Source organism: Ochotona curzoniae, unplaced genomic scaffold, assembly GCF_017591425.1.
Source record: "Ochotona curzoniae isolate NIBS_2020 unplaced genomic scaffold, NIBS_Ocur_1.0 contig_43, whole genome shotgun sequence".
Classification (NCBI taxonomy): domain Eukaryota; kingdom Metazoa; phylum Chordata; class Mammalia; order Lagomorpha; family Ochotonidae; genus Ochotona; species Ochotona curzoniae.
Window position 1 is genome coordinate 37,471,094 of NW_024466218.1, and position 23,010 is coordinate 37,494,103.

The following is a 23,010-nucleotide window of genomic DNA, read 5'->3' on the forward strand; positions in this document are numbered from 1 at the left end:
AGAAGTGGTTCTGCTGTGTCGACTACAGTTGTGCCAGCCGCTTCTCAGGGTCAGAATGTTTGCCCTCTAACTTTCTCCCACTGGCAGCGCAGCTTTCACACTTCGTGTTCACCATCACCTACTCCCCACATTTTATACTGTGTATTTTTCCTTCTGGAGTAAAGCATTAGAACTGCCCTTCCTGGGAGAGGAGTCCTTGCAAGGGTCCTGAGATGCTGCCAATGTGCGCTTCCTCCGAGTCTGCAGTCGGGGCTGCCATGAGAATAGCAGATTTGATGTTAGGTCTTGCACACTGCTGGGGAATACTCAAGAAACAAGTTCACTTACGCACAATGGCTATGGGTTGACTCCTTCCTGTCCAGTCTATTAAAAAACATTCTGGGTATTGATCTCAAAACAGAGTGGAAAATTTGGCTCCTTTATGCCTTCCTAATGGATTTATGTCTTTGTGTCTTTGCTATTCTGTTGGCTTGTTCTCAGCTTAGGTTACATCTTTCCTTAATATTTCATTCATTGCTCAGGCTGAGAGGTGACTGCATTTGGTTTCAGCCTGGGAAAGAATCAGACCATTAAGCCATATGCATTCACTGGTGACTTGTAGCTAAGTGTGTGTATTTAATACTCAAGCAGACTGTCTGCCAACCAGAAGATAGAGTCGCCCTGCCGTATAGCCCACTTCTTAAAACACTGTCTACATTGGCTTCCACTGACAATAAGTTCACTATAAACTCATGGCATTATTTTAAAAGACTTATTTATTTATTGGAAAGGCAGATATACGGAGAGGAGGAGAGACAGAGAAGAAAATCTTCCTTCTGATGGTTCACTCCCTAAAAGGCCACAATGTCCAGAGCTGAGCCAGTCCGAAGCCAGGAGCCCGGAACCTCTTCTGGGTCTCCCACATGGGAGCAGGGTCCCAAGGCTTTGGGCCGTCCTCGACTGCTTCCCCAGGGCACAAGCAGGGAACTGGATGGGAAGTGGAGCCGCCAGGATTAGAACTGGACCCCATATGGAATCCTGGCACTTTTAAGGCGAGGACTTTAGCCGCTAGGCAACCACATTGGGCCCAAATTCACTCTTCTTTATATATGACCTTGTAAATTTCATTCTACTCTGAAAAAGCAGCTCTGTAAAATCCAAAACCTGGCCTGTAAGGGACAGTGTGGACAGTGCAGACAGTGGCCTGTGGGGGACAGTGTGGACAGTGTGGGCAGTGCAGACAGTGGCCTGTAAGGGACAGTGTGGACAGTGCAGACAGTGGCCTGTGGCGGACAGTGTGGACAGTGTAGACAGTGGCCTGTGGCGGACAGTGTGGACAGTGTGGACAGTGTGGACAGTGGCCTGTGGGGGACAGTGTGGACAGTGGCCTGTGGTGGGCAGTGTGGACAGTGTGGACAGTGTGGACAGTGGCCTGTGGCGGACAGTGTGGACAGTGGCCTGTGGCAGACAGTGTGGACAGTGGCCTGTGGGGGACAGTGTGGACAGTGGCCTGTGGGGGGCAGTGTGGACAGTGGCCTGTGACAGACAGTGTGGACAGTGGCCTGTGGGGGACAGTGTGGACAGTGGCCTGTGGCGGACAGTGTGGACAGTGGCCTGTGGGGGGCAGTGTGGACAGAGGCCTGTGGGGGGCAGTGTGGACAGTGGCCTGTGGCAGACAGTGTGGACAGTGGCCTGTGGGGGACGGTGTGGACAGTGGCCTGTGGGGGGCAGTGTGGACAGAGGCCTGTGGGGGGCAGTGTGGACAGTGGCCTGTGGCAGACAGTGTGGACAGTGGCCTGTGGGGGACGGTGTGGACAGTGGCCTGTGGGGGGCAGTGTGGACAGAGGCCTGTGGGGGGCAGTGTGGACAGTGCGGTTGTTATGAGTAATGCCACCCATGGCCATGGTAAATACTGTGTCTGACTTTTGATGTGCAATTGTGTTCTCAGAGGTTCTGATTAATTTGGAAGTTCTGAAGGGAATGAAGAAAAGGGTGTTTGCTGTATAGTAGGCGCCACTCTGTGACATGTTATTACCGTGAGGTAGTCTGCAGTCTGTTACGATCCTACACCCTCTGAGGTAGCAGTGTCTGCACATGCGGGCGCAGAAACGGACACTGAGAAGGTCGTTGAGATGCCCGAGCGTCAGCCCCTGCAGCAGCGCTGTTATCCGGCTCTCTCTGAGGCTTGGAGCGTCTTAGGGGCAGCACATTTAAACTGGGCTTGTGGAAGGCTCTGTGCTGCTCTTGGATCCAGTTACCGTGGTTCCTGGCGCCCTGCCTTGGTCAGCTTGGGTTCCTGACCCCAAGGCGCTGTTCCTGGGGACTCAGTTTGCTTGGACTTTCATGTGTGTTTGTTCTTTTATTATTTCTTCTAGTATTAGGGGCAGCCATAGGTAATGTTTCTCACCATAAAATCAGTCTGAATGTCACCTATCTATACTTTATTATCTGTATGGCCTGTGAATAAAACTTGCCAATTGTCAGTGATAGTGATGTTTTCATTGATAAGTATATGAGTATTATAAAATCAGCATATGAATTTTCTTATTATAATTAAGTTGTATTATACCATAAAATTTATAATTTATTTTTTAAACTATCACATTTTTGTTAAAGCAAGGATGTTGCTGTTTAAAATGTCTGATTCTCTGCTGAAGATCACTGTGTACTTCATATTTAGGCCAAAACCTGCATTTGTTTGTGCATCAAGTTCTTCCAGACCCTAATACTAGATCGCCAACACAATGGTACACGTTCTTCTACCCAAAGAGTTGTCTTCTAGGAAATTATTACAAAATAGAAGAATACCATATCAGCAATACATGTGTGAATGAAGAATGAAAATTTTTTAGCTAGATTAGAAAAAGCTGTGTGTAGCTACACATGCAGATACACTTGGTTGTATAAAAGTGGAGATTTTTTTTACACGCATGGTGTGTAAATGTGGAGGCATCTTCCTGACAGAAAATCTAAATTGGAGCTATGTCTAACATAACATAAGAACGTAAGAAGTTACTCATCCTGATTATAATGACAAGATTGTAAGCACTCAACTTGCCTGAGTACTGACTGCTCCTGGCTGCGTTGGAGCCTTCTGCAGAACGCTTGGCAAATCCTGCACGAGGCCCTTCGCTTACAGAAAGTGGAGATGTTGCCCTGGTGATGCGGCCAAGTTTCATGAAAATGAAACGTGAAGCATGCCAGGCCCATCTGTACCAGCCCCACAAACAAAGGCACCCCCTTAAACCGTCCATGTACTCCACAGCTCTGTTCATGAGGCTGCCTTAGGAACGCTAGGTTCCAGGGGCATCCACTGGTCTTCGACCATTCCTACTGAGCCATCTATTACATGTTTCTTAAAAAAAAAGGAAACCTTGATGTTGAGAATCTCTACGTGGTCTTTGTCCTCAAGGGCCAGAGGGCTTTGTTAACCCTGCAGAGCAGCCATGAACTAGGGCTCGGTTATTCTGATGCCAGTTCCTGTTAGCTCCATGAATGGGTATTTCCTGTCTCAATGCACAGTTTACATATGATGAACTGGCCAGCTTAAACATGGCTGCTTTTAATGTTTCTGGATTTCCATTCAATTGATCAGAAGTAATTCTTAGTTGAAATCATACCTCACCAAATAAAGTTAACTGTGAATTCATTTGAGCTGTAATGCTACAGTCAACCCATTAATTTCCAGATCTGAGTAATGCAATGGGCTGGTAAATTGTAGAAGTAGAGGTACATTGGATATAGAAGAGAATGCATATTTTTAATACACCAACAATAACTTAAGAATAGCTCCATTGGACCAATCAATAAATGTTCTCTATAGATTAGACAGTGATCAGAGTCCAGTTGCCTACCATGAAACCATAGAAGTCTACAACTAGAAGTGAGCTTGTGGCCTGAAACTGCACCTGTGCCCATGTGAACGACCCCAGTGAAACTCCTGGCTTTGGCCTGCCTAACCCCAGCTGTTGGAGCCATTTGGGGAGTGAACCAGTGAGTGCAATATCTCTCTCTGTGACTCTGCCTTTCCAATAAAAAAAAATTAAACAAATCTGTAAAAAGAGAAATGAATTGGGGGTGGGGAGAATAGAACCTTATTTTTAATAAGGCTGTGTGCAAAACCCAAGCTAAGCCCAAGTATGTATGTTGACTATTTAGGATTGTGATGTTGCAGTGTGGTTCTGACCTTCCTGGCAAGCTGTACAGCCACAAGGATCAGTTGTTGGTGCTCATGGTGGGATGACTGGCACAGCTGACCTCTGGCAGTTTAATCCCTAGTAGGACAGGAATGCATACAGTGTCCTTGGTCCAGCAGAAGCCAACTGGCAAAGGGAGGTCTAGAGGAAGCACTGCGTGAGGCAGGCACAGCTGTCCCCTGGGGTTTACTCCCAGAGGGGCTTAGCTGCAGCACCTGCCTCTTCATCCCGCCTGCCTCTGCAGCCTGTGGGTCAAGGCCTTGCTCTGCTAGCAGTGCGCAGTCCCTGAGCTGCTTCAGTCGCTTGCCAGAATTTCAAGGCAAATTCTATAACAAGCTTTTATGGAAGGCATTTTTCCCTTCATTTTCTGTATGCAGTTTATCCACTATACTTCAGGAATTTCCTATTAAGAATTCTAAGTATTTTCAGGAAAAATCAAGATGGATAAATAGGGTAAGGACACATTTAAACAGATGGAGAAACATTAGCTAGTGTGAAGCAGAGAAAGCACATTCCAGGAAATAGGAGAGGACAGAACAACAGTGGAGAGGCACCTGGAGACTGACAGACACAGGAAAGCAGCAGACACAACAGTGTGGTGTTGCAGTGACCGATAACCCAGAGGCATTCAGCGAGTGGTGATCTGAACTCCACTGGAGTTGGAATTCCACAACCACCAAGGTGGGAAAGGGTGTTCACCAGGCACTCAGGAGGTGAGCCCAGACAAAAAATTGCCCAACCTGCTGGTCTGTTTGATTTGACCAGAAGCAGAGACAGAGCACCAGGTCCCAGAGGGGCAGTGCGGGAACGGGATGGATTTCACAACCCACTCCACCTCCTAGAGCCGAATCGGGCACCATTTTATATAGCAAGGCAAAGGCTATGGGACAGTACTGCACATGCACTGAGCTGGGAGTGAACTCATTTCTGGCTGAACTGCAACAACGTGGCATCCTACAGGTTCCACCCAAGATACATCTGAGCAGCCCTCAGACCTGACGGCCAGCAGATCAAAAACTCTAGTAGTGGCAAATCAGGCACCAATTTTTACAGTGTTGAAAACCTTTAAGACCACGGGGATAACAGTGAGCTGCACATGCGCTGAGCTGGAAAATTAATACTGCCTTTGGCATCATACAGGTCAAAATAGGTCTTTATGGCCAAACAGGTTATATAGGACACCTGGCATCTCCCTAATCCTGGGAACTGCTCGAACAGGAAGTGGGAGAAAGGTTGCACGAACAATGGTGCAGTCTCAGCACTGAATCACAGGTGGAGAGTGGTGAGCCAGGAGCTGGGGCTATGGAGACATGGTAGGAATCTAACCTAAGAGCCCAGACCAGGAACTCACTGGAGGGAGTAGCCCAAGTGACTGCAACCAAAGAGCCATGTACCAATCACAGTAAGTAAAACCAAATTAGACACGTGTGGGTGACACAGCTTAGAAACCTGCTCCAAGGAGAAGAATCTGCTAACCAGAAGCACAACAACCAAGAGTAAAAGAAGAGTCAAAGGCACAATGGTTGTTACTGAAGCCTTCCCTGCAAAGGAGCAAAACCCTTTGCCGAACCTCAGAGTTAACTGAGGAAGACATCGAGAAAATGGGAGATACAGAATTCAAAATACTTGTTATAAAGCTTTTCATCAACAATGAGAAGTATATAATGCAGGAGTTCAAGAAACTTAAGGAACATGTCACAAGGGAATGAATCAAGCGAAAGCTGATATATCAAATTAAGACTACAGTGGAGCAAAATGAAAGTACAGTGGAGAGTCTGCAAAACAGAATGAAGGAGACAGCAGAAACTCTCAGAATTGGCAGATATCTCCTGTCACCAGGAGCAAACAAAAAGCTGGAAACAAAGCTGGGTCAAGCTAAAGCAAGTATTCAAGAATTGAAAGACACTATTAAAAGGCCAAATATAAAAGTTATGGGAGTCCCAGAAGGTGCAGAAGGAGAAGCTGGAATTAAAGATGTATTCAGTGAAATAAGGGAAAATTTCCCTAATCTAAAGAATTAGGAAACAACATCCAGGAGGGACACAGAACTTCCAACAGGGTTAACCAAAAGCGATCTTCACCATGACACATGATAATCAAGTTCTATTCAGTTGAACGTAAAGGAAAAGATTCTTAAATGTGCACATGAAAAAAATCAACAGACATATAAAGGAACGCCAATTAAATTCACAGGAGACCTCTCACAGAAAACTCTATAGGCCAGAAGAGAATGGAGTGACATATTCCAGAGTCTAAAAGAAAAAAATTGTCGACCCAGGATAATGGATAAAGGATAAAGCTTTCCTTTATCTTTGAAATGAAATAAAATTTTTCACAGTAAAGAAGCTAAAAGAATATGCATCTTCCAAACCTACCCTACAAAGGATACTTAAAGATGTTTTCTTGACAGAAAACCAAAACCAAAGGTAAATGTGAAGAACATTCCAGTAAAATTACAACAGAAGACTAGATCAAATAACAACCCATTGCTAAGATGACAGGACCAAATTACCACCCATACATATTAACCCTGAATGTAGCTGGATTAAACCAATCAATCAAATGTCATAGATTAGTAGACTGGATTGAAAAACAAAACCCATCTATGTGTTGCCTACAGAAGACATATCTTACCAAGAAAGTTAAGCAGAAGCTATATCTCATGGAATTTTATTTATTTATTTATTTATTTTCATCTCTTCAAGACATTTTCTCGTTAAATTCTTCGCTGACTGATAGGTCATACTGTGGCATCATTTCCTTCAAGAAGGTTCTTGATTCCTTTTTCATTTCTTCAGCAACACATTGGTCATTCAGTAACAGGTTATTTAACTTCGTGGCATTTTTAATTTCTTTTTTTCCTGTTGTTGATTTTGTTTTGTAGCTTTTAACGTAAGTGAATGTACAATAACTGTAATGGAGACTGTCATATCTAGTAGCATGTTAATTAACTTCATGATGTTGTAAATTTTTATTTTTCTTCCTGTTGTTGATTTTCTATTGTGGCTTTTCACAATAGAATATAACTATGTAATGGAGAGTATCATATCCAGATATGAGGATACAATGCAGTGTGCATCTCTACTTCCAGATCAAACATGGACTCCCAATGAAACCGTTAACTATATCTTGACAATAGGATGTCTGCCCACAATGATGGACGTTTGACTGGTTATGAAGAACTATACGATAGTAATGATAGAGGGGAACTCCCTAGGGGGCAGGAGGGGGTTCGGGTTGTGGGGGAAGGAAAATCCCAGGACCTTTGGAACTGTATCATAAAATGATAACAGTTTTTTTAAAAACAGAATTCTAAGTATTTTACTAGTGCCTTTCATAGCACGGTTCCTGCTGTGTAAAGGAAGTGGAAGATGTGACATGCAGGAAGGGGCTGTGTGGCCAGGGATCCAAGCCGGGCTCTCTGATGTCACTCACTCTCTCTGCCTTGCCCTTTGGCAGTTCTGCACTGACTTTCTCTCAGCCAGCAAGTGAGAAATTAATTCAGGGCTGTCATCCTGATTGTCCTGCTACTCCAAGAAAGAGTAGAGCATTTTTGCTTAGAAAAATACTTGATGACATTTAATAGTGAATAGAGTTGAAGGCAAACATATGCATTTCCATAACTCAGTAGATATCATTCCAAGTGTCACATGCTCTCCTCTGTTAGTGAAGCCACTAATCAGACAGCCTTGTCTTCTGCCCTTTACACAAGGCACACTGTGTGCTAGAAGTCAAAACTCATCTAGGCTGTGTTCACAGTGAAGAAGGCAAAATGGCAGACTTGAATCTGTAGTGAAATCCCACAAGCCCCGTCTTGATCATTGGCAATGGTGCTTGGTTGTGTCACCACAGGTCTGGCTGTCAGTGGTGTTCTCGTTGAGTGCTAAGTTTCCAGTCTTGCAAAGGGTGTAGTCAACCTGATGGGTTTGGAAGGTGTTTCTTGTTGGCCCTTGATGAGGGGTGAGCCTCTCCTTTGCGTGGACTTCCTGGCTGACTGTGACCCTTCAAGTTGCTAAAGGCCCCTGAGTCACATTGAACTTCTTCACTTCGCTGTCTGAATCTCCCTGCCTACATTGTGGTTTCTACCCGGCCCGTCCTTTGCTGTGGCCCTCGTGTGCTGTCAGCAGTGCCTGGCAGGACACTCCTCCCAACCTTTATGAGAATCAGAATCCCTGACATTTTATGCCTTAACCAAAAAACCTAAGTAAGTAATTTCTGTCAATGTTTATGTTTAAAATATTTGCTTTGTTTTGAGATGACAAGATATGAGAGCCAGTGATTTTCAAAGAGTTGTTTGTAAATAACATTTTGCTTATGCATAGTCATTTCTGAAAACTATGAGAGTAATTTGGGAGAGTGTTAACTGGAGAGCACATTGACTAGGTACCGCCGTGGTGTTTCTCATGTTTGTGTTGCCTTCCGCTGTTGGACATCCCTGTATGTGCTGCGTAAGCGTCTTCATCAGACGCATGTGGCTTCAGGGATCTTCAAGTCACCTTGATTCTCAGAGTTGCTGTCATAGCAGTTTCTCCTTTGACTTACACTTTCAATGTCTCCTTTACTCCCAGTGACTAAATAAAACTGTTTATGACCTAGAATGAAAACATAGGTGCTCTTGGATGGTCCCTGTGGGTGGGTAGACCAAGAGTAGCCACTGTTGCAGGAGCAGAATAGGCCTTGAGAGTCTCAATGCTTCTGGTACAGGGAATGCATGTATTGATCTTCTAGAAATAAAAACTGGTTCTGTTGTCCCAGCTGCCTTTAACAACACAAGTTTTCCCCAAGTGCCTTAGCCAACCTCAGAAGTTCGGCAGTACCTGCTGAATTGGAGAAGATTCAATTGACCCCACAGTCATCCTCGGGTACAGCTTCTCTGGTCCTTAGCAAGAGGACACAGAGCTGGGCTGGGGCAGGAAATGTCCACTGAGGGAAAGGAACTTCCTGCTTGGGTGCAAAGGCCAGAGCAACCCTGGGAAAGCCCAGGAGCTCTTCATCGTTCTCAGAGTTCAGCACCTTGAGTCTTGGACCTCTGCCTCACCAGCACTCCTCGCTCCTCTCCCTCTCACCTGCCTCCCTCCTTTTGTTTCCCCTCTGCCTCACAAAGATCATCAGGAGTTTGGTTTGTTCCTACTGAAAGCCAGCAGGATCTCTGACTCACCCACCCTGCTGCTCATGCTCCGTCTTCAGTAATGTGGTTGCCATGAAGTTGTCTCTTCTGCCAGCATTTCTGAAAACAGCCTGGCATGCATTGTGCGATGTGAATGCAGCAAGCAAAGACATCCACAGCGCCTTGTCATTCAGAGTTTACCATTTAGGAGGTTACAGGACTAAGCAATGAATTAACACAGTGGTGCGTGATGCATGAATTATGTGCAGCCCAGGAGTGAACAGGAAAGGTGTGAGGGGAGCCTGCAGTGGGCGTGGCCTGCAGTTCTTGGAAAACAACTCAACCTCTTTTCCCCTCCCGGCCCCTTTGATTCCCGCTTTGCAGCTTCTCAGCTGCTTCTGCACCGCTCCACAGCTCTCAGCCCTACGGAGACCTCATCTGTCTCATCCGCATCTTTGCCTGTCTGTAACATGGGCTTCTGGGAGAGCCTCCAGCCTCAACACCCATCGTGAGAGGTCTGACTCCACGTTCGCGCCCTTATCCCTTCTGGGGACACAAATTGAAGCCTGCCATTTCCTTGCTGAAGTCTCCTCCATGGCTTCGTGTCACTATGAGATACCCATCCACACCTCTGAGCACCGCACGACGTGACAACTCCTGCCTGTTCCCTCTGCCCCCAGCTCTGCCCGCCTGCTGGCATCTGCAGCGGAGCCACACTGCTTGCTGGCTGCGTGCAGGAGCTGACAGATCCTTCCTGTCCACAACACCATCCTGATCCTTGCCCCACGCCGAGGGACTGTGTCTTTAAGTCAAGCCATGCTTGTTTGAATGTATGTTACCAGGTTTCTTTATGTTTTATTTTCTGCCATACTAGTATTTTCTATGGATTTTTCATTTTTAAGACTCACTTATTTAAAAGTCAGTGCATCAGAGAGAGAAGGAAAGGCAAAGATAGTGTCTGTCCACTGGTTCAATCCCCAAAGGGACTGCAGCACATGGGGGCCACAGTCCGCGCCAGGAACCCCATCCAGAAGGTTGGTTTTGATAGCTCTGCTCCCTGCTCCAGCAGATCTAGAGTAAGTGCAGCTGAGTGCTGGCAAGGGACTTGGCCTCTGGGTGGAATTCTCTGTGCAGCACCCCGAGAAGCGGCCATCCAGCCTGTTCTGGTGAGAGGCTCTTCAGTCAGCATTGTACTTCTCTGTCTCAGTCGGTGTGAGTACCTGGAACTTCTGTCCACCGTCCACCCTTCCACCGTCTACCCTTCCACCATCCACCCTTCCACTGTCCACCCTTCCACCGTCCACCCTTCCTCCGTCCACCCTTCCTCTCCAGAGCCATAAAGAATGCACCTTCCTTCTGTGAGACAGCTCTTTAAATATTTGAAGACTTAAGCCTTTCCTTTTCAAGCCCCAAATCATTGTTATTTCTCTTCTCTGTCGTGGTGTTTGGTAAATCCATGGCCCCCCGTTGGCCCCCCAGTGTGTCATCACATCACTGACTCCCTTCCTCTGTGTGAGGTCACGCAGCCGCCTCACTGTGCACATCCTGTGGGCGGCTGAGCTCGGGTCCTTTGCTCTCTGTCCTGCCTCGAGCAGCTCTTTCTGCACTCTTGATTATAGGACTTTACACATGTTCACATTATGCTGCATTTTTTTGCATCTCTGCAGTTTGGGTTGGATTATATACTCAGGTGAAACAAACTTCAAGCATTACAGCCAAGTTAATAATAACAAAACCTAATGTATGCTGCTCCCAGAAGAAAGTCTTCCAGGGAGTTCCAAGAACTGCATCTTCATCTGGCATGCACAGCTCTGCCAGGCTGGAGCTGGCACTTGAAGAACTTTGGGGGACTGACATGATGGCTCAGCTGGCTAATATGGGCACTGATTCCTGTCTCAGCTGCTCTACTTCCTACCCAACTCCCTGCTTGTGGCTTGGGAAGGCAGCAGATCATGGCCAACTCTTTGGGACCCTGCACCCATGTGCGAGACCCAAAAGTGGCTTCGGATTGAATCAGCCCAGTGCTGGCTGTTATGGCCACTAATGGAGTGAACCAGTAGATGGAAGATCTTTCTCCCTAACTCTCCTTATCTCTGTAAATCTGCCCTTCCAGTAAAAATAAATATTTAAGAGAGAGAGAGAGAAAGGGAGAGAAGACCTGTAGACAAGGAGTGCGGGGAAAATGGAGATGAAAGTTAAACTGGATAGAACACTAAGCTGTTCCTGTGTGCACAGGGTGATGTGTGTGTGTTCCTGTGTGCACGGGGATGTGTGTGTTCCTGTGTGTATGGGCATGTGTGTACATGTGTATGTTCCTGTGTGCATAGGGATGTGTGTGTGTTCCTGTGTGCACGGGGATATGTGTGTGTGTTCCTGTGTGCATGGGGATGTGTGTGTTCCTGTGTGCACGGGGATGTGTGTGTTCCTGTGTGTATGGGCATGTGTGTACACGTGTATGTTCCTGTGTGCACGAGAGACACAGAGGGAGATTCAAGAAAGCCTGAGAGTTTGGAGCAAGCATGGTGGCATGGCAGGATCAGGTATCGCCTGGGAGACATGCAGTCCCTATTAGAATTCTTGAGTTGGATTCCCAGCTGCTCTGCTTCTGCCCCAGCTCCCTGCTAGTGCAGCTGGAAACAGCAGATGATGCTCCAGGCATTCAGTCCCTCCTGCCCACAGGGGGGAGACCTGGATGGAGCTCCTGGCTCCGTCCAAACAGCAGATGGAAGAGCTCACTTCTCCCTCGCTCTCTGCCTCTAGCTTCATCATTCTTCTTCCTTTCAAATAAATACATAAAACTTTAGAAAAACAGAAAAGGGGACACAAAGATAGGTATGTGAGGGAGCACGTGAAACGCTTGGGTCTGGGGAGCAGTCACCAACCTGTGTGTGACATTGTGTAGATGGGTCGTGTGGTGCCCTCGGTGTGTGGGAGCCATGCCTGTTCAGGCGTGTCACACACACTTGGAGACCTACATGGAAGAGGGACTAATGGGGAGATAGGTCACTGCTCTTCCCTGCTAGGGGCCCGGGACGCCTGCCACCAGCCTCCTCTGTGACAGACTGCGACCTGGCAGAAGGTTGGCAGCTTCCTGCTAAGCCTCCTGCATGTCAGGCAGCCAGCTGGCCGCTGGCCGTCATGTAGGCCTTGGCCATCGCTCACTGAGAAGAACCACACATCTTAGGAAAGTTCCTGGCCTTTGATCACTTGCACTGGTTTTAAACCTTCATGTCACCATTCCCCATGCAGATCGTCCCCAGGGGCCCTGTGGTGTCTGTGGCTTGGCTCTCTCCGCAGTTCCCTTCGTTTTCCAGACTGTCATGGTGCAGTGAAACATTTTTATTTATCCATTTTCTCTGAGACGGAAGCAGAGACAGATCGAGACCCAGCTTCCATCCACAAGTTCACTCCCTAGATGTCCACAGCAGCCCAGTCTGTGCCAGGCCAGACCAAGAGCCCAAAACCTGATCTGGATCTGCCACACCAGGGCAGCTCCCTGCCCACACCCTGCCTCCCAGGGTGCTCATTAGCAGGAAGCTGAAGTCAGGCGCTGGGCCAGGACTTGGCACTCCAGCATGGAGCCAGGCATCCCGAGTGACGGCTTAACATGCTGTACCAAAAGCCTGCCCCCCAGTAGCTTTTCGCGGAGTTATTCTCATGCCTTCCGCATCCTGGGCTGGTTGGGATCTCCATGTGGTGCTGTACATGCCCTGGCCCTGTTTCCTGCCTGACCAACTTGGCCTCTATTCCACATTTGCCAGAGAGCCCACACAGCACTGAGGTAAAATGGCTCACGGGGGTTCCCACATCAAGTCCCTCTCAGCCAGCTGTGCTTTGCAACACAGCCCAGATGTGACAAGAAGCTGGGCTCCGTTTTTACAGATTTCTCACTGCTATTTACAGGAGTCCCCACTGAACTTCCTCGTCCTTCAAGAACACGTGCCCAGGGCAGGCGCTGTGTGCAGCTTCAGCACATGCCTGCACCCTGGACAGAGTGCCTGGGATGGGGTCCTGCCGCTCTTTTCAGTCCAGCTTTCTGCCAACACATTTGGAGGGCAGCAGGCGATGGCACCGTGTGCAGGACCTGGTGGAAGTTCCTCGCTCCTGGTTGCTGGCTTGAGCTGCTGCCGAATTTTGTAGACTTTTAGGAAGGGAACCAATAGTTGGAAGATCTGTTTCTCTTTCACTGTCTTGTATGTAAATCAAGTCTAATCTATAAACATTAAAACCAGCCAGGTGTATGTTTGGGGATCTCAGTTTAGTTGCCATCATTTTACTCAGGGTCTCAGTTTGTGAACTAATTTTTATTCATTCCACTCATTTCACAATAAGGAATCAAAACTTATAACTTATGTTCTACTGGATACTTTAAAAAATAATTTCTAAACTTTGTCATCCCAGATGTAGTGAAGGCCCAAGCCACAACCATTCTGTAAGTTTAAACAGGAGTTTAACTTAACATATTTAGTCAAGTATTCCAAACACAGTTTCAGTAGTTGCAAAGAAAGTATGCTCGTGTTTTCCCCACGACCATGGCAACAGGCAGCACCTGGACCCCGCCCCCTCAGCGTTGCTTGGGGAAGGCGGAAGGCCAAGCCAGGACCGAGCCTGAGAGCAGGAGCAGGCTGAGCTGCTGTCTGCAGGCCACCTGTGCAGGCCGAGCCGTTGCTGCCCGCTCCTACTGCCCCTCCTGTCCCAGAGACCCCGGGGCACAGTGGCCACTGCTGACCACTGGTACTGCGTCGCATTTCCATTGCCAGCCTGGGGTCTCCTCCAGGAGAGCGAGACCAGTGGGCTGCTGCTCCCCGCACACTCGGGTCCCTTTCCCAGGCAGCCATGTGCCCGGAACACGTGACTCATTTTCATATGAGAAGTCGCATTGTTGTATGCGTACACAAGCAGCTGCTGTCACTTGGCTATGAGCAGATGTTAGGCCTCCGAAAGCTTTGCAGATAATTACAATACTAACAGTTAGTGTTTCACCCCAGCTGTAGGTTCTGTTTACTGTAAATTTGATTTTAATGGTGCCTCTGTGCTGTTAGTGGAAGGCGGTTTTGCTTTTTACCTTCATACCAAAGTGTCTGCAATGAAGACAAATGTGTATTCCCTCCCATCTCCTCGGGAAAGATGGGAAGAACAGGTGAACATGACTGCAGAAGTGTGCGATCTTCTCGCAGGCTTTGCCAGAAAAGCTGGAATGACATGACTTCATTTGGCCTGTCGCCTTTTCGAATCAGCTGCCTGGTCTAGGCCTGGCCTCTGGTGACGTCGCCTGGCCTTTTCATTTGCATTATTTTACTTTTAAGGTGCATGCAATGTGTACAACTTATGAAGAATAGGCCTCATCTTCTGGTGCTGTGTCATGCATTGGGAGTCTCTAGACTGTCGGGAGTATTTGGGAAGAAGTCACGGAAGCATATGCAAGGAAGCATGTGCTGGCAGGCAGGCAGGCAGGCGGCTGCACCAAAAGCAGGGGCGCTGTTGCTCAGTAGCACAGGAAGGTCTTCCAGAAGATTCACCCACTACTCCTTCCCAAGGCTCCAGAGCCCATTGGGCCCTAAGTCCTGTCCAGCCATGTCAGTCAGTAGAGCTGATGTGGGTGAGGCTTGGCTTCCCAGAGGGCACCAGGGAGAAGCACTGCCCTGCCCGGTGGCTGAGGGGAAGCCTGGCACCCAGCTGGCTCTGCAGAGTTTCAGCTGCACCCCTGGCAGGCCTGCATGGGATCCACCACTGTCCTCACCTCAGTTCATCCCAGATAGGAGCAGAGGGCCCGCTCTGGGTCAGAACACACCACAGGTGCCACTCATCACCCTGTGGCACTGGCTGCCACGGTTTCCACCCTGAGTCGGTACAGCACTCAGGTCCCACACAGCCAAGGAACAGTTCACTCCTCCCTCCCTCATCCCCCAAGCCTGTCAAGATAACCTTAACGGAGTACGCTTATCTTCTGAGTGAGATTGGTGTGTGACCCCCGGGGTCTGGCACTGCACGGCACTGCAGCGGGTGGGTGACTGTCAAGGTGAAATGTGGGCTTTTGTTGGCATCTTTGGTGCTCGTGGAAGCAGCCAGGGCCGTGGAGACTTCCTGGAAAGGTGTGGAACCTCACAGTGACGTGTTTCCAGCTGGAGAGGAAATGTTAGGACTTTCTTCAGGAGTCTTTGGTGGAAAACTTGAGCTGTCCCCTAAGATACTGCTAACAATTTAAAAACAGAGTGAAACTTTCAGTGTCTAATCTTGTATCTTGGTTTGTCACAAGAATTCCCTTTCCAAAACCTGCATGGCACATCTCAAAAAATTGAATGTCTGAACTTAGATGAAAAGGATTTCTGGAACAGTGTGAGTGTGTCTCCAGAAAGCAGTCAGCTCCGTCTCCTTTTTGAAAAAGTGGCCTTGGTGACGGAGAGGGTATGGGAGTGACGCTGGCTGTCAATCTTGAGTGTGAGCAAATATGGGCCAAAATGCCTTTTTGTTATTATGTTGTGGTTAGTTAGCACATATGTAGGCCAGTTCTTATCAGCATGGGGATTCCGAAGGTTTCCACTGCCAAACAATGCGCAACTTTGGGTCGGGTGCTTTTGTTTTTGTGAATTTTAGTGACCATTGACCAGAGTGATTTCTAACTCTTGGAAACAGTGGGAAAAAGAAAGAAAATAATGGAGAAATATGCAGTATTAACCAACCTGTGTTCTCAAAGAAGAAGCTGGTGTAGTAGTTGGTTAGTTGTCAGGGTGTAAGCAGAGGGGCTGCTCTGGCCCGAGCTGCCCTTCCGGCACCAGCCCAGCACCCAGGCCTTCCTGCCTTACACACAGGGAGTGCTTCAAGACATGGAGGGAGGACAGAGGTGGCCGAGGGGTGAGAGAGTCCCCGGCAGGTGTCTGTGTCAACATGGGCGTTGCACACTTCAAACAGGTGTGCAGGCAGCTCCAACAGGGCATTCTTCACAATGCCAGGAAATTGTTATTTTCTATAAATTGAATAAATTATAGAGCAACTATTGATATTGATTTGACTGGCTAAACTATTGGCGACTGCTAACCAAAGAATAATATATTTCCTGCCTCAAAATTTCTAAAAGGTCATATTTCAAATTTTAATTTGTCATTTTTCCTTGTTTCACTTGAGAAACTTATAAGCTTTTGTGACATTAAAATATGGCTCTAATTTATTAGCATAATCTGTTAATATTGTTTCATTTTAATAGACATTAAGTATGATTTCTTAACATTCTTGTTAAAATTACATCTTAAAATTGAAGTTGAGAAAATTGCATGTGGCTTAAGAATTACAATGTCATGGGTGCCACATATTTTTATGCAGAAAATATTATTATTATTCTTTTGTGACTTCCTGTTGAAGGTGCTTTAGTTGTTTCAGCAGAGCACCCAGCATTTTCAGGCATGGTGACCCTACCAGAATATAAAATCTAAGCTCCACGGTGTCTGAGACGCGGCTAGCAGTGCTAAACACCCAGAACTGCGGGAGAAGCTGAGAGCTGTGGATGCGTGCTGCTCGCGCACCGTGGCTGCACAGGACATCAGTGCAGGGGCTGGGGACATTAGGCGGCTGGCCCCACGACGGTCGCTTTAATGCCTTCTTTATCTGCTACGCGAGGCATGAAATCTACTTTCGCTTTTAGAACTGCTAACAACCTTTGACCTCTTTAGTGGAGACACAATGTGACCTTTCTATTGTCATCAGCTTTCATTCTCCTGAAAATTCTATGAATTTTTATTACAAGTTTTTTTTTAGCCAAGCTGAGCTTCCACAAATTACTTGCCACAGATGAGATGAAGTCATTGGAGTGGTGTGGGAAGTTTTACAGCCAGCATGCGTGCTGTCGAGGCACCCAAGCCTGTGTCCTACAATGTCATACACCAGTAACTGCTGAGCCTACGATTGGATAAATACATCATTTTCTGGAACATTGATTGTTCTATAAACCCAATGGAGTATTATGCTCTATGATCAAACCATTTAGATTGTGTGTAGAGCACAGAAAATGCCATATTCAGGATGGTACTAAAAGTGCCATTTGTGTATTTTATGGATGTCATTACAGGGGAAACTTCTCTCTGTAGGCCCTGTTTACTGCAGAATTTTTTAGTCTGTAATGACATTTTTCATTCACAACGTATGCCTTCAAGAGAGGGGGCCCTCGTCTTAGCGTTTCATCGGAGTTTACTGCATGAATTCTGTACATTTTAATTAAATGTAAGCTTAACAAAAGCCTCGGGTATTTGTTCTGTGGGGAGAGATGAGGGCAGCAGTGAACAGCACCCACGCCACGGGAGGCCGCCAGGTGCAGCGGCCCCGGAGCCGGCAGGGCTTCCGCCTGGCGCTGCGGCTGCTGCAGGTCCTTTGTCAGCTCTTGAGGACACTGACAGAGGGGCTGCAGCGCCTTGGGGACGTTCAGGAGCCAATAGCCAGAATTCCCCACCCCGAAAACAACCCTTCAGACACTTCCCCACCACACCCCCGAAAACCCAGCTCCAAGCCTTGGAAACACGTTGCTGAGCGCAGAGGGTGACGCCGTGTGCTTGAGGGGACCACTGAGCACAAGCTACAGTCTGTGATGGTGCGTGCTGGCTCTGCATTTTCTTTGCACTGTCCTGTGTCACCCAGAAAAGACCACTGGTCCAGGCACACTGTTGGGCCATGGAAAGCCAGCCTTGTCGTCTTCTTTTTTTAAGATTTATTTTATTTTTATTGCGAAGTCAGATATACAGAGAGGAGGAGAGACAGAAAGGAAGATCTTCTGTTCAATGATTCACTCCCCAAGCGGCCGCAACGGCTGGAGCTGAGCCAGTCCGAAGCCAGGAGCCTCTTCCAGGTCTCCCAGGTGAGTGCAGGCTCCCAAGGCTTTGGGCCGTCCTCTGCTGCTTTTCCAGGCAACAAGCAGGGAGCTGGAAGGGAAGCAAGGCTGCCAGGATTAGAACTGGCGCCCATATGGGATCCCGGTACGTGCAAGACAAGGACTTTAGCCGCTAGGCCTCCGCACCGGACCCTAGCCTTATCTTTTAAAAATGTCAAGTGCACTTGCAGTGTTACCATGGGCATCTATCAAAGGTACACATAGGCTGGCTCCACAGCAGGGACTGGGCAGCTCAGGACAAAGCCCACACAGTGCCCATGCGCTCCGCACGCTGTCCTTCCTGGCCACGTGCAGTGGAGAGCCACAGTCCTTTCCTAGCGAGGGCCACAAACTGAAGGGGATGTGCCGGTAAATGCCGGTCAGAGCCCAGCTGGAACGCAGACGGACATTCACATCACTTGAAGTGACACTTGAACTTCTACATTGTTCAACACTAATTCATTATGGCTGAAATGGAGGAATCTTCAGTGGGTGAATCTTTTTCAATCTGAGTGAGGCTGTTGCGTTTTATAGGCACCATTTTTCAAAGCAGTACTGACAGCACTCCAAGTTGCCGCCTTGATGACCTGTGAGGGGCCGGTCAGGCTCCTGGTGCTGTTAGACACACCGTGGCACACCCCATCATGGCAACCGTGTTCACCCCCACAGCCCAATCTGCTCACCCCTGGAGTCAGACATTGACCAAGATAGGGAAGGTCACCCCACTGGAGCGGGAGTGATGTCCCAGAGCCGCCTTCCTGCGGCGGGCAGCTTCCTTCACCCAGGACCGCAGCCCTGCCAGTTCAGGGAGTGGCAGGGCTGGGGGTGGGGGCCATGGACCAGGGTTGGCCACAGGTGAGCCAAAGTCCATGGCAGAGGAGATGGCCCTGGCGGGCTTGTGCTGGAGGCCGCGCCCCTCTCTGACCTCTTGAGAATTTGGAGGGATCAAGTTCAAGAGAAGCTGACAGGTGCAGCGCAGAGGCAGCCCTTCAGTGCTGGCTGGCGGGGCTGCGGCTTCCCTGGAGTCTCACACTCCCTTCTGAGTTCCTCAACAGTGAGACTGAAGGGCAGACCGGCAGGTTCCAAGGCGAGCCACCCAAGCAGCCTGGGTGATCCTTCCAGAACAGTCCATTTTGGGTACCCAGGGACATGGGTGCTGTACTCCCCCGGGTTGCGGGCAGCCCTCATGAAGTCGCAGTGGTGCCAGCTGTTCTGTGTCCTCTTGCCAGGCCCATCAGCCAGGGGACCGTTAGCTGCACACAGGAATGCCCTGGACCCTCCTCCAGGAAGGGTTGGTTGGATGAGTGGGAGGAGCTTGGAGGTTGGTGGGTGGGCAGCCCTCTGAGTATGGAGTTCATCTAAGTGGCTGTGTGAGTCACATCTTGACCTGTGATAACATATGTAAGAGTTCCACTACAGAGGGCCCCCTGGGAAGGAAGGGTCAGTAGACCCAAGGTTAGCTGATCGTTTCAAACACAAGGTGATGGCTGTGAGCCTGAAGTGTCTCCTGCACTTCCTGCCTGAGCTGTTCCACCTGCTGCAGACTGGCCCCATCTGGGCCTGGGCCTCAGATAAGCACAGCGGGAAGAAGCAGAGCAGCATCCTTGAGTTCAAGTCCTTGTTGCAGAGCAGCGTCGTGGCAAGCAGGACCGTTTACAGTGAATACGCTCTATCATCTAATCCTCTTTCCTCTTTGGTAAGCGTGAGCAGTGTGGCCCTCCGTTGGAAGCAGGGGATGGAATGCTCCAGAACTACGGTTGCTGTTGAGATCTGAGCAGGTTCAGTATGGACCAGGTGCAGAGCATTCTCTGGCCCAGGGAAGGAGGGGAACGGAAACTCTCCCAACAGCCAACCTGTCACGCGTCCAAGCCACGGGGCCACTCCCAGCCAGGCTTCCCCCGTGCGTGACCGGACAGGATGTCCTGAGCTGCAGGTGGCACAGAGGATGTTGTGAGGGTGTGCCTGGTCTGCCACCCTTGCCACCTGCAGGGCTGTTCCATCCCTGCTCACACACTGCAGCCTCTGAGGTCCATGAGATAGGCTTGGAGCTCCAAGTGCCATGCCGCCCAGGCCTTTTGGGACCCCTCAGCCTTCATGTCCCGCTTAGAAACGGCAGGTTGTGAAGGTTGCATGGATACCCAGGCAGGAGCTGGCACCCCTTTTCTGGCATCTCAGGCCCCAAGCTGGGGAATTCCCACTGGCCCTCCTCCTGCCCCTGGGTGCACAGGCTATGTTTATTGCTGACATATTATTTTCAGTGGAATATATGCAAGACTTCCCTTCTTCCTGTTGATGAAGTAAATCGACTGTGTATGTTTAAATATTTAAGAGGTGTTCCTGGGAGCGTTTAGCCTAGAGGTTAGGAATGTCTTCATCCAAGTCCTACCTTCCCACCCAGCTGCAGCTTCCCGACAATGCAGACCCTGCGAGGTGGCGAGTGCTGGCTCCAGAGCATGGGGCCCTGCCACCCACTTGAATGAACTCCTGGCTCCCACTTGGACCCAGGCCAGCCCAGCTGTTGCTGGCATTTACAGAGTATATCAGAGGATGGAAAGTAACCCCGTATCTCGCCCCGTATCTCACCCCCTCCTTCGGTCTTGCTGTCAGGTTTTTCTTAAAAAGTTCTAGAGTGTGCAGTTTGTGTCGCAGGTGACACACTGCCTCGCGTGGAAAGGATCTGCCTGGGGTCCCTGCTGCCCACCCTGACAGGTCATGGTCATGGGTCAGGGCTCGGGCCTTGCTGCCTGTGAGGGAGCCCTGGATGGTTCCTTGGCCCCCGTTCTCCCCCGGCCCAGCCTCAGCAGGTGCAGGCGTTCGCGGAATGAACCAGCATACAGATCTTTAACTGTCATACTCTTTCACTCTGTTTCTGCCTTTGAAATATGAAAAATACTTTTAATTAAAAGCTTTGGGTTGGAAGATGGTGCTGCTGTTGGTGTCTCCAAGCTCCCACATCGTGACTATGTCAGAAATGGACATGGTCGAGGGCGCTCAGCTGTGCTGCTGCCCAGGAGCTCGCCCACGAAGTGCCACCAGCGTCCTGCCGGGCACACCCGGCTGCTGAGCAGTGCTCGTGTTGTCATTCAGTTCCACAGCAGAACTGTCTTACTGTCCATCCTGAAGCCCTTTGCCCAGGCCCTGACTGGTCCCTGTCTCCCACAGGCATTGTTTCCAAGTCCTACGAGTGCCGCCTGAAGGGACAAGGAGCCACCTTCGTGGAGACGGACAGCCCGTTCACGGCGGCAGCCCTGGCGGAAGAATCTTCGGGCAGAGAGAAGAGCATGCGCAGCAGGAGGCAGGCCCCGCCCCCCGAGCAGGTGCAGCAGTTGATCATCATCCAGGGCTACGACGGCGACTTCGCCCTGGACGCCTCCGTGGAGGAGACGGCCGCCGCCACCCTGCAGACACTGGCCATGGCCGGCCAGGTGGCCAGGGTGGTGCACATCACCGAGCACGGCCAGGTCATCGCCACGAGTCAGAACGGGGCCCACGTTGGCGGCGTGGTGCCCGGGCCCATGCTCTCGGAGCCGCTGGCCGACGGAGCGGCGCAGGTGGTGGTCGTGGGGGGCTCGGTGGAGGGCCGCAGTGTGGAGGAGGCCCTCAGCCCAGGGGGCGCTGTCATGCAGCGGGTCGCCAAGCAGGAGGTCTTCAGCCTGTCCGAGGCCGGGCAGCCCGACGCCGCCTCAGCCTTGGACGCCTTGCTCTGTGCCGTCACCGAGCTGGGCGAGGCCGAGGGCAGGGCTGGCAGCGAGGAGGAGAGGGGGCAAGCCGGCCGCGGGAATGTGGTCATCCAGCTGCCCTGTGAGGAGGCGGCACACACAGGCGCCACGGAGCCCGAGGCCCCGGAGGTCCAGGAGGGCCCAGCAGCCATGCAAGTGCTGACCCACGTGGTTCGTCCGTCGGCTGTCGTGGCGTCTCCAGAGCGAGCCCAGATGGCCTTCAAGAAGATGGTGCACGGGGTCCTGCAGTTGGCTGTGTGTGACTCAGCGGCAGCCGGCCAGCTCGTCAAGGATGGCGTCACCCAGGTCCTGGTCAATGAGGAGGGCGCCGTGCACATGGTGGCAGGCGAGGGCTCCCAGATCCTCATGCAGGAAGCTGAGGCCGCCAGCCTGAGGGTGCAGGGCGAGCACGTGGACCTGGTGGAGTCCCACGGGGACATCTCGCAGATTATCGTCACGGAGGAGCTGGTCCAGGCCGTGGTCCACGAGTCCAGCGGCAGCTTCCCCGAGGGTGCGACGCACTACATCGTCACCGAGCTGCCGGCCGGGGAGCAGGGCGCAGACGTCTTCTCGCACGCCGTGGTAGAGACGGCCGGCTCTGCGGAACTCCTGCGGCCCGGGGCTGCGCTGGCCGAGGCGGTGGCCCAGGGTGGGGCGGAACAGCTGACCAGCGTGGTCATCTACACCCAGGACGCGTCCCCTGCAGCGGCAGTGATTCAGAGCCAAAGGGAAAGTAACGAGCTCCAGGAAGCCTGAGTGGGGGTGCCGGCCCTGCCTTGGGCCACCACGGGGCCACCACGGGGCCACCACGGGCCACCACGGGGCCACCACGGAACTGCGGGCCGAGGACCCGGGGCGGCGCCTGCAGCACGAGCGGCCCGGCACACAGCTGGCTTTAGCATTTGATTCTAGATTTGGTTGAAAGTTGAAGCAGCGGCCATCGTCAGGTAGCCATCCACGCCCATCCATACTTCCGTTGTTTTGAAATTTTACAGTAACACTGTTCCCAGACCAAAGGAAGCCTGTTGGTCCATTTCATCTATAAATCTCCCTTCAGACCTTTTTGCTGTATTCAGTGCTCTGGTCACATCTGCATATAAGAAATGTTAAGCCTATGGTTAAGAAAGCCTGGAAGTTTATTTAAAATAGACCTTGGTT

General features: G+C 50.1%; 1 protein-coding gene across 2 annotated transcripts in view; it reads left to right on the plus strand.

Moving 5' to 3' along the window:
* ZNF407 (zinc finger protein 407) overlaps window positions 1-22,642 on the plus strand; it is a 391,190-nt gene extending 368,548 nt beyond the window's left edge. For both annotated transcript variants that reach the window (XM_040985129.1, XM_040985128.1), the window contains exon 9: window positions 21,296-22,642. In XM_040985129.1, coding sequence (XP_040841063.1) covers window positions 21,296-22,608 — 1,313 coding nt within the window. In that variant the 3' untranslated portion in view covers window positions 22,609-22,642. The remainder of the gene's footprint in view (window positions 1-21,295) is intronic.
* The last annotated feature ends 368 nt before the right edge of the window (window positions 22,643-23,010 follow it).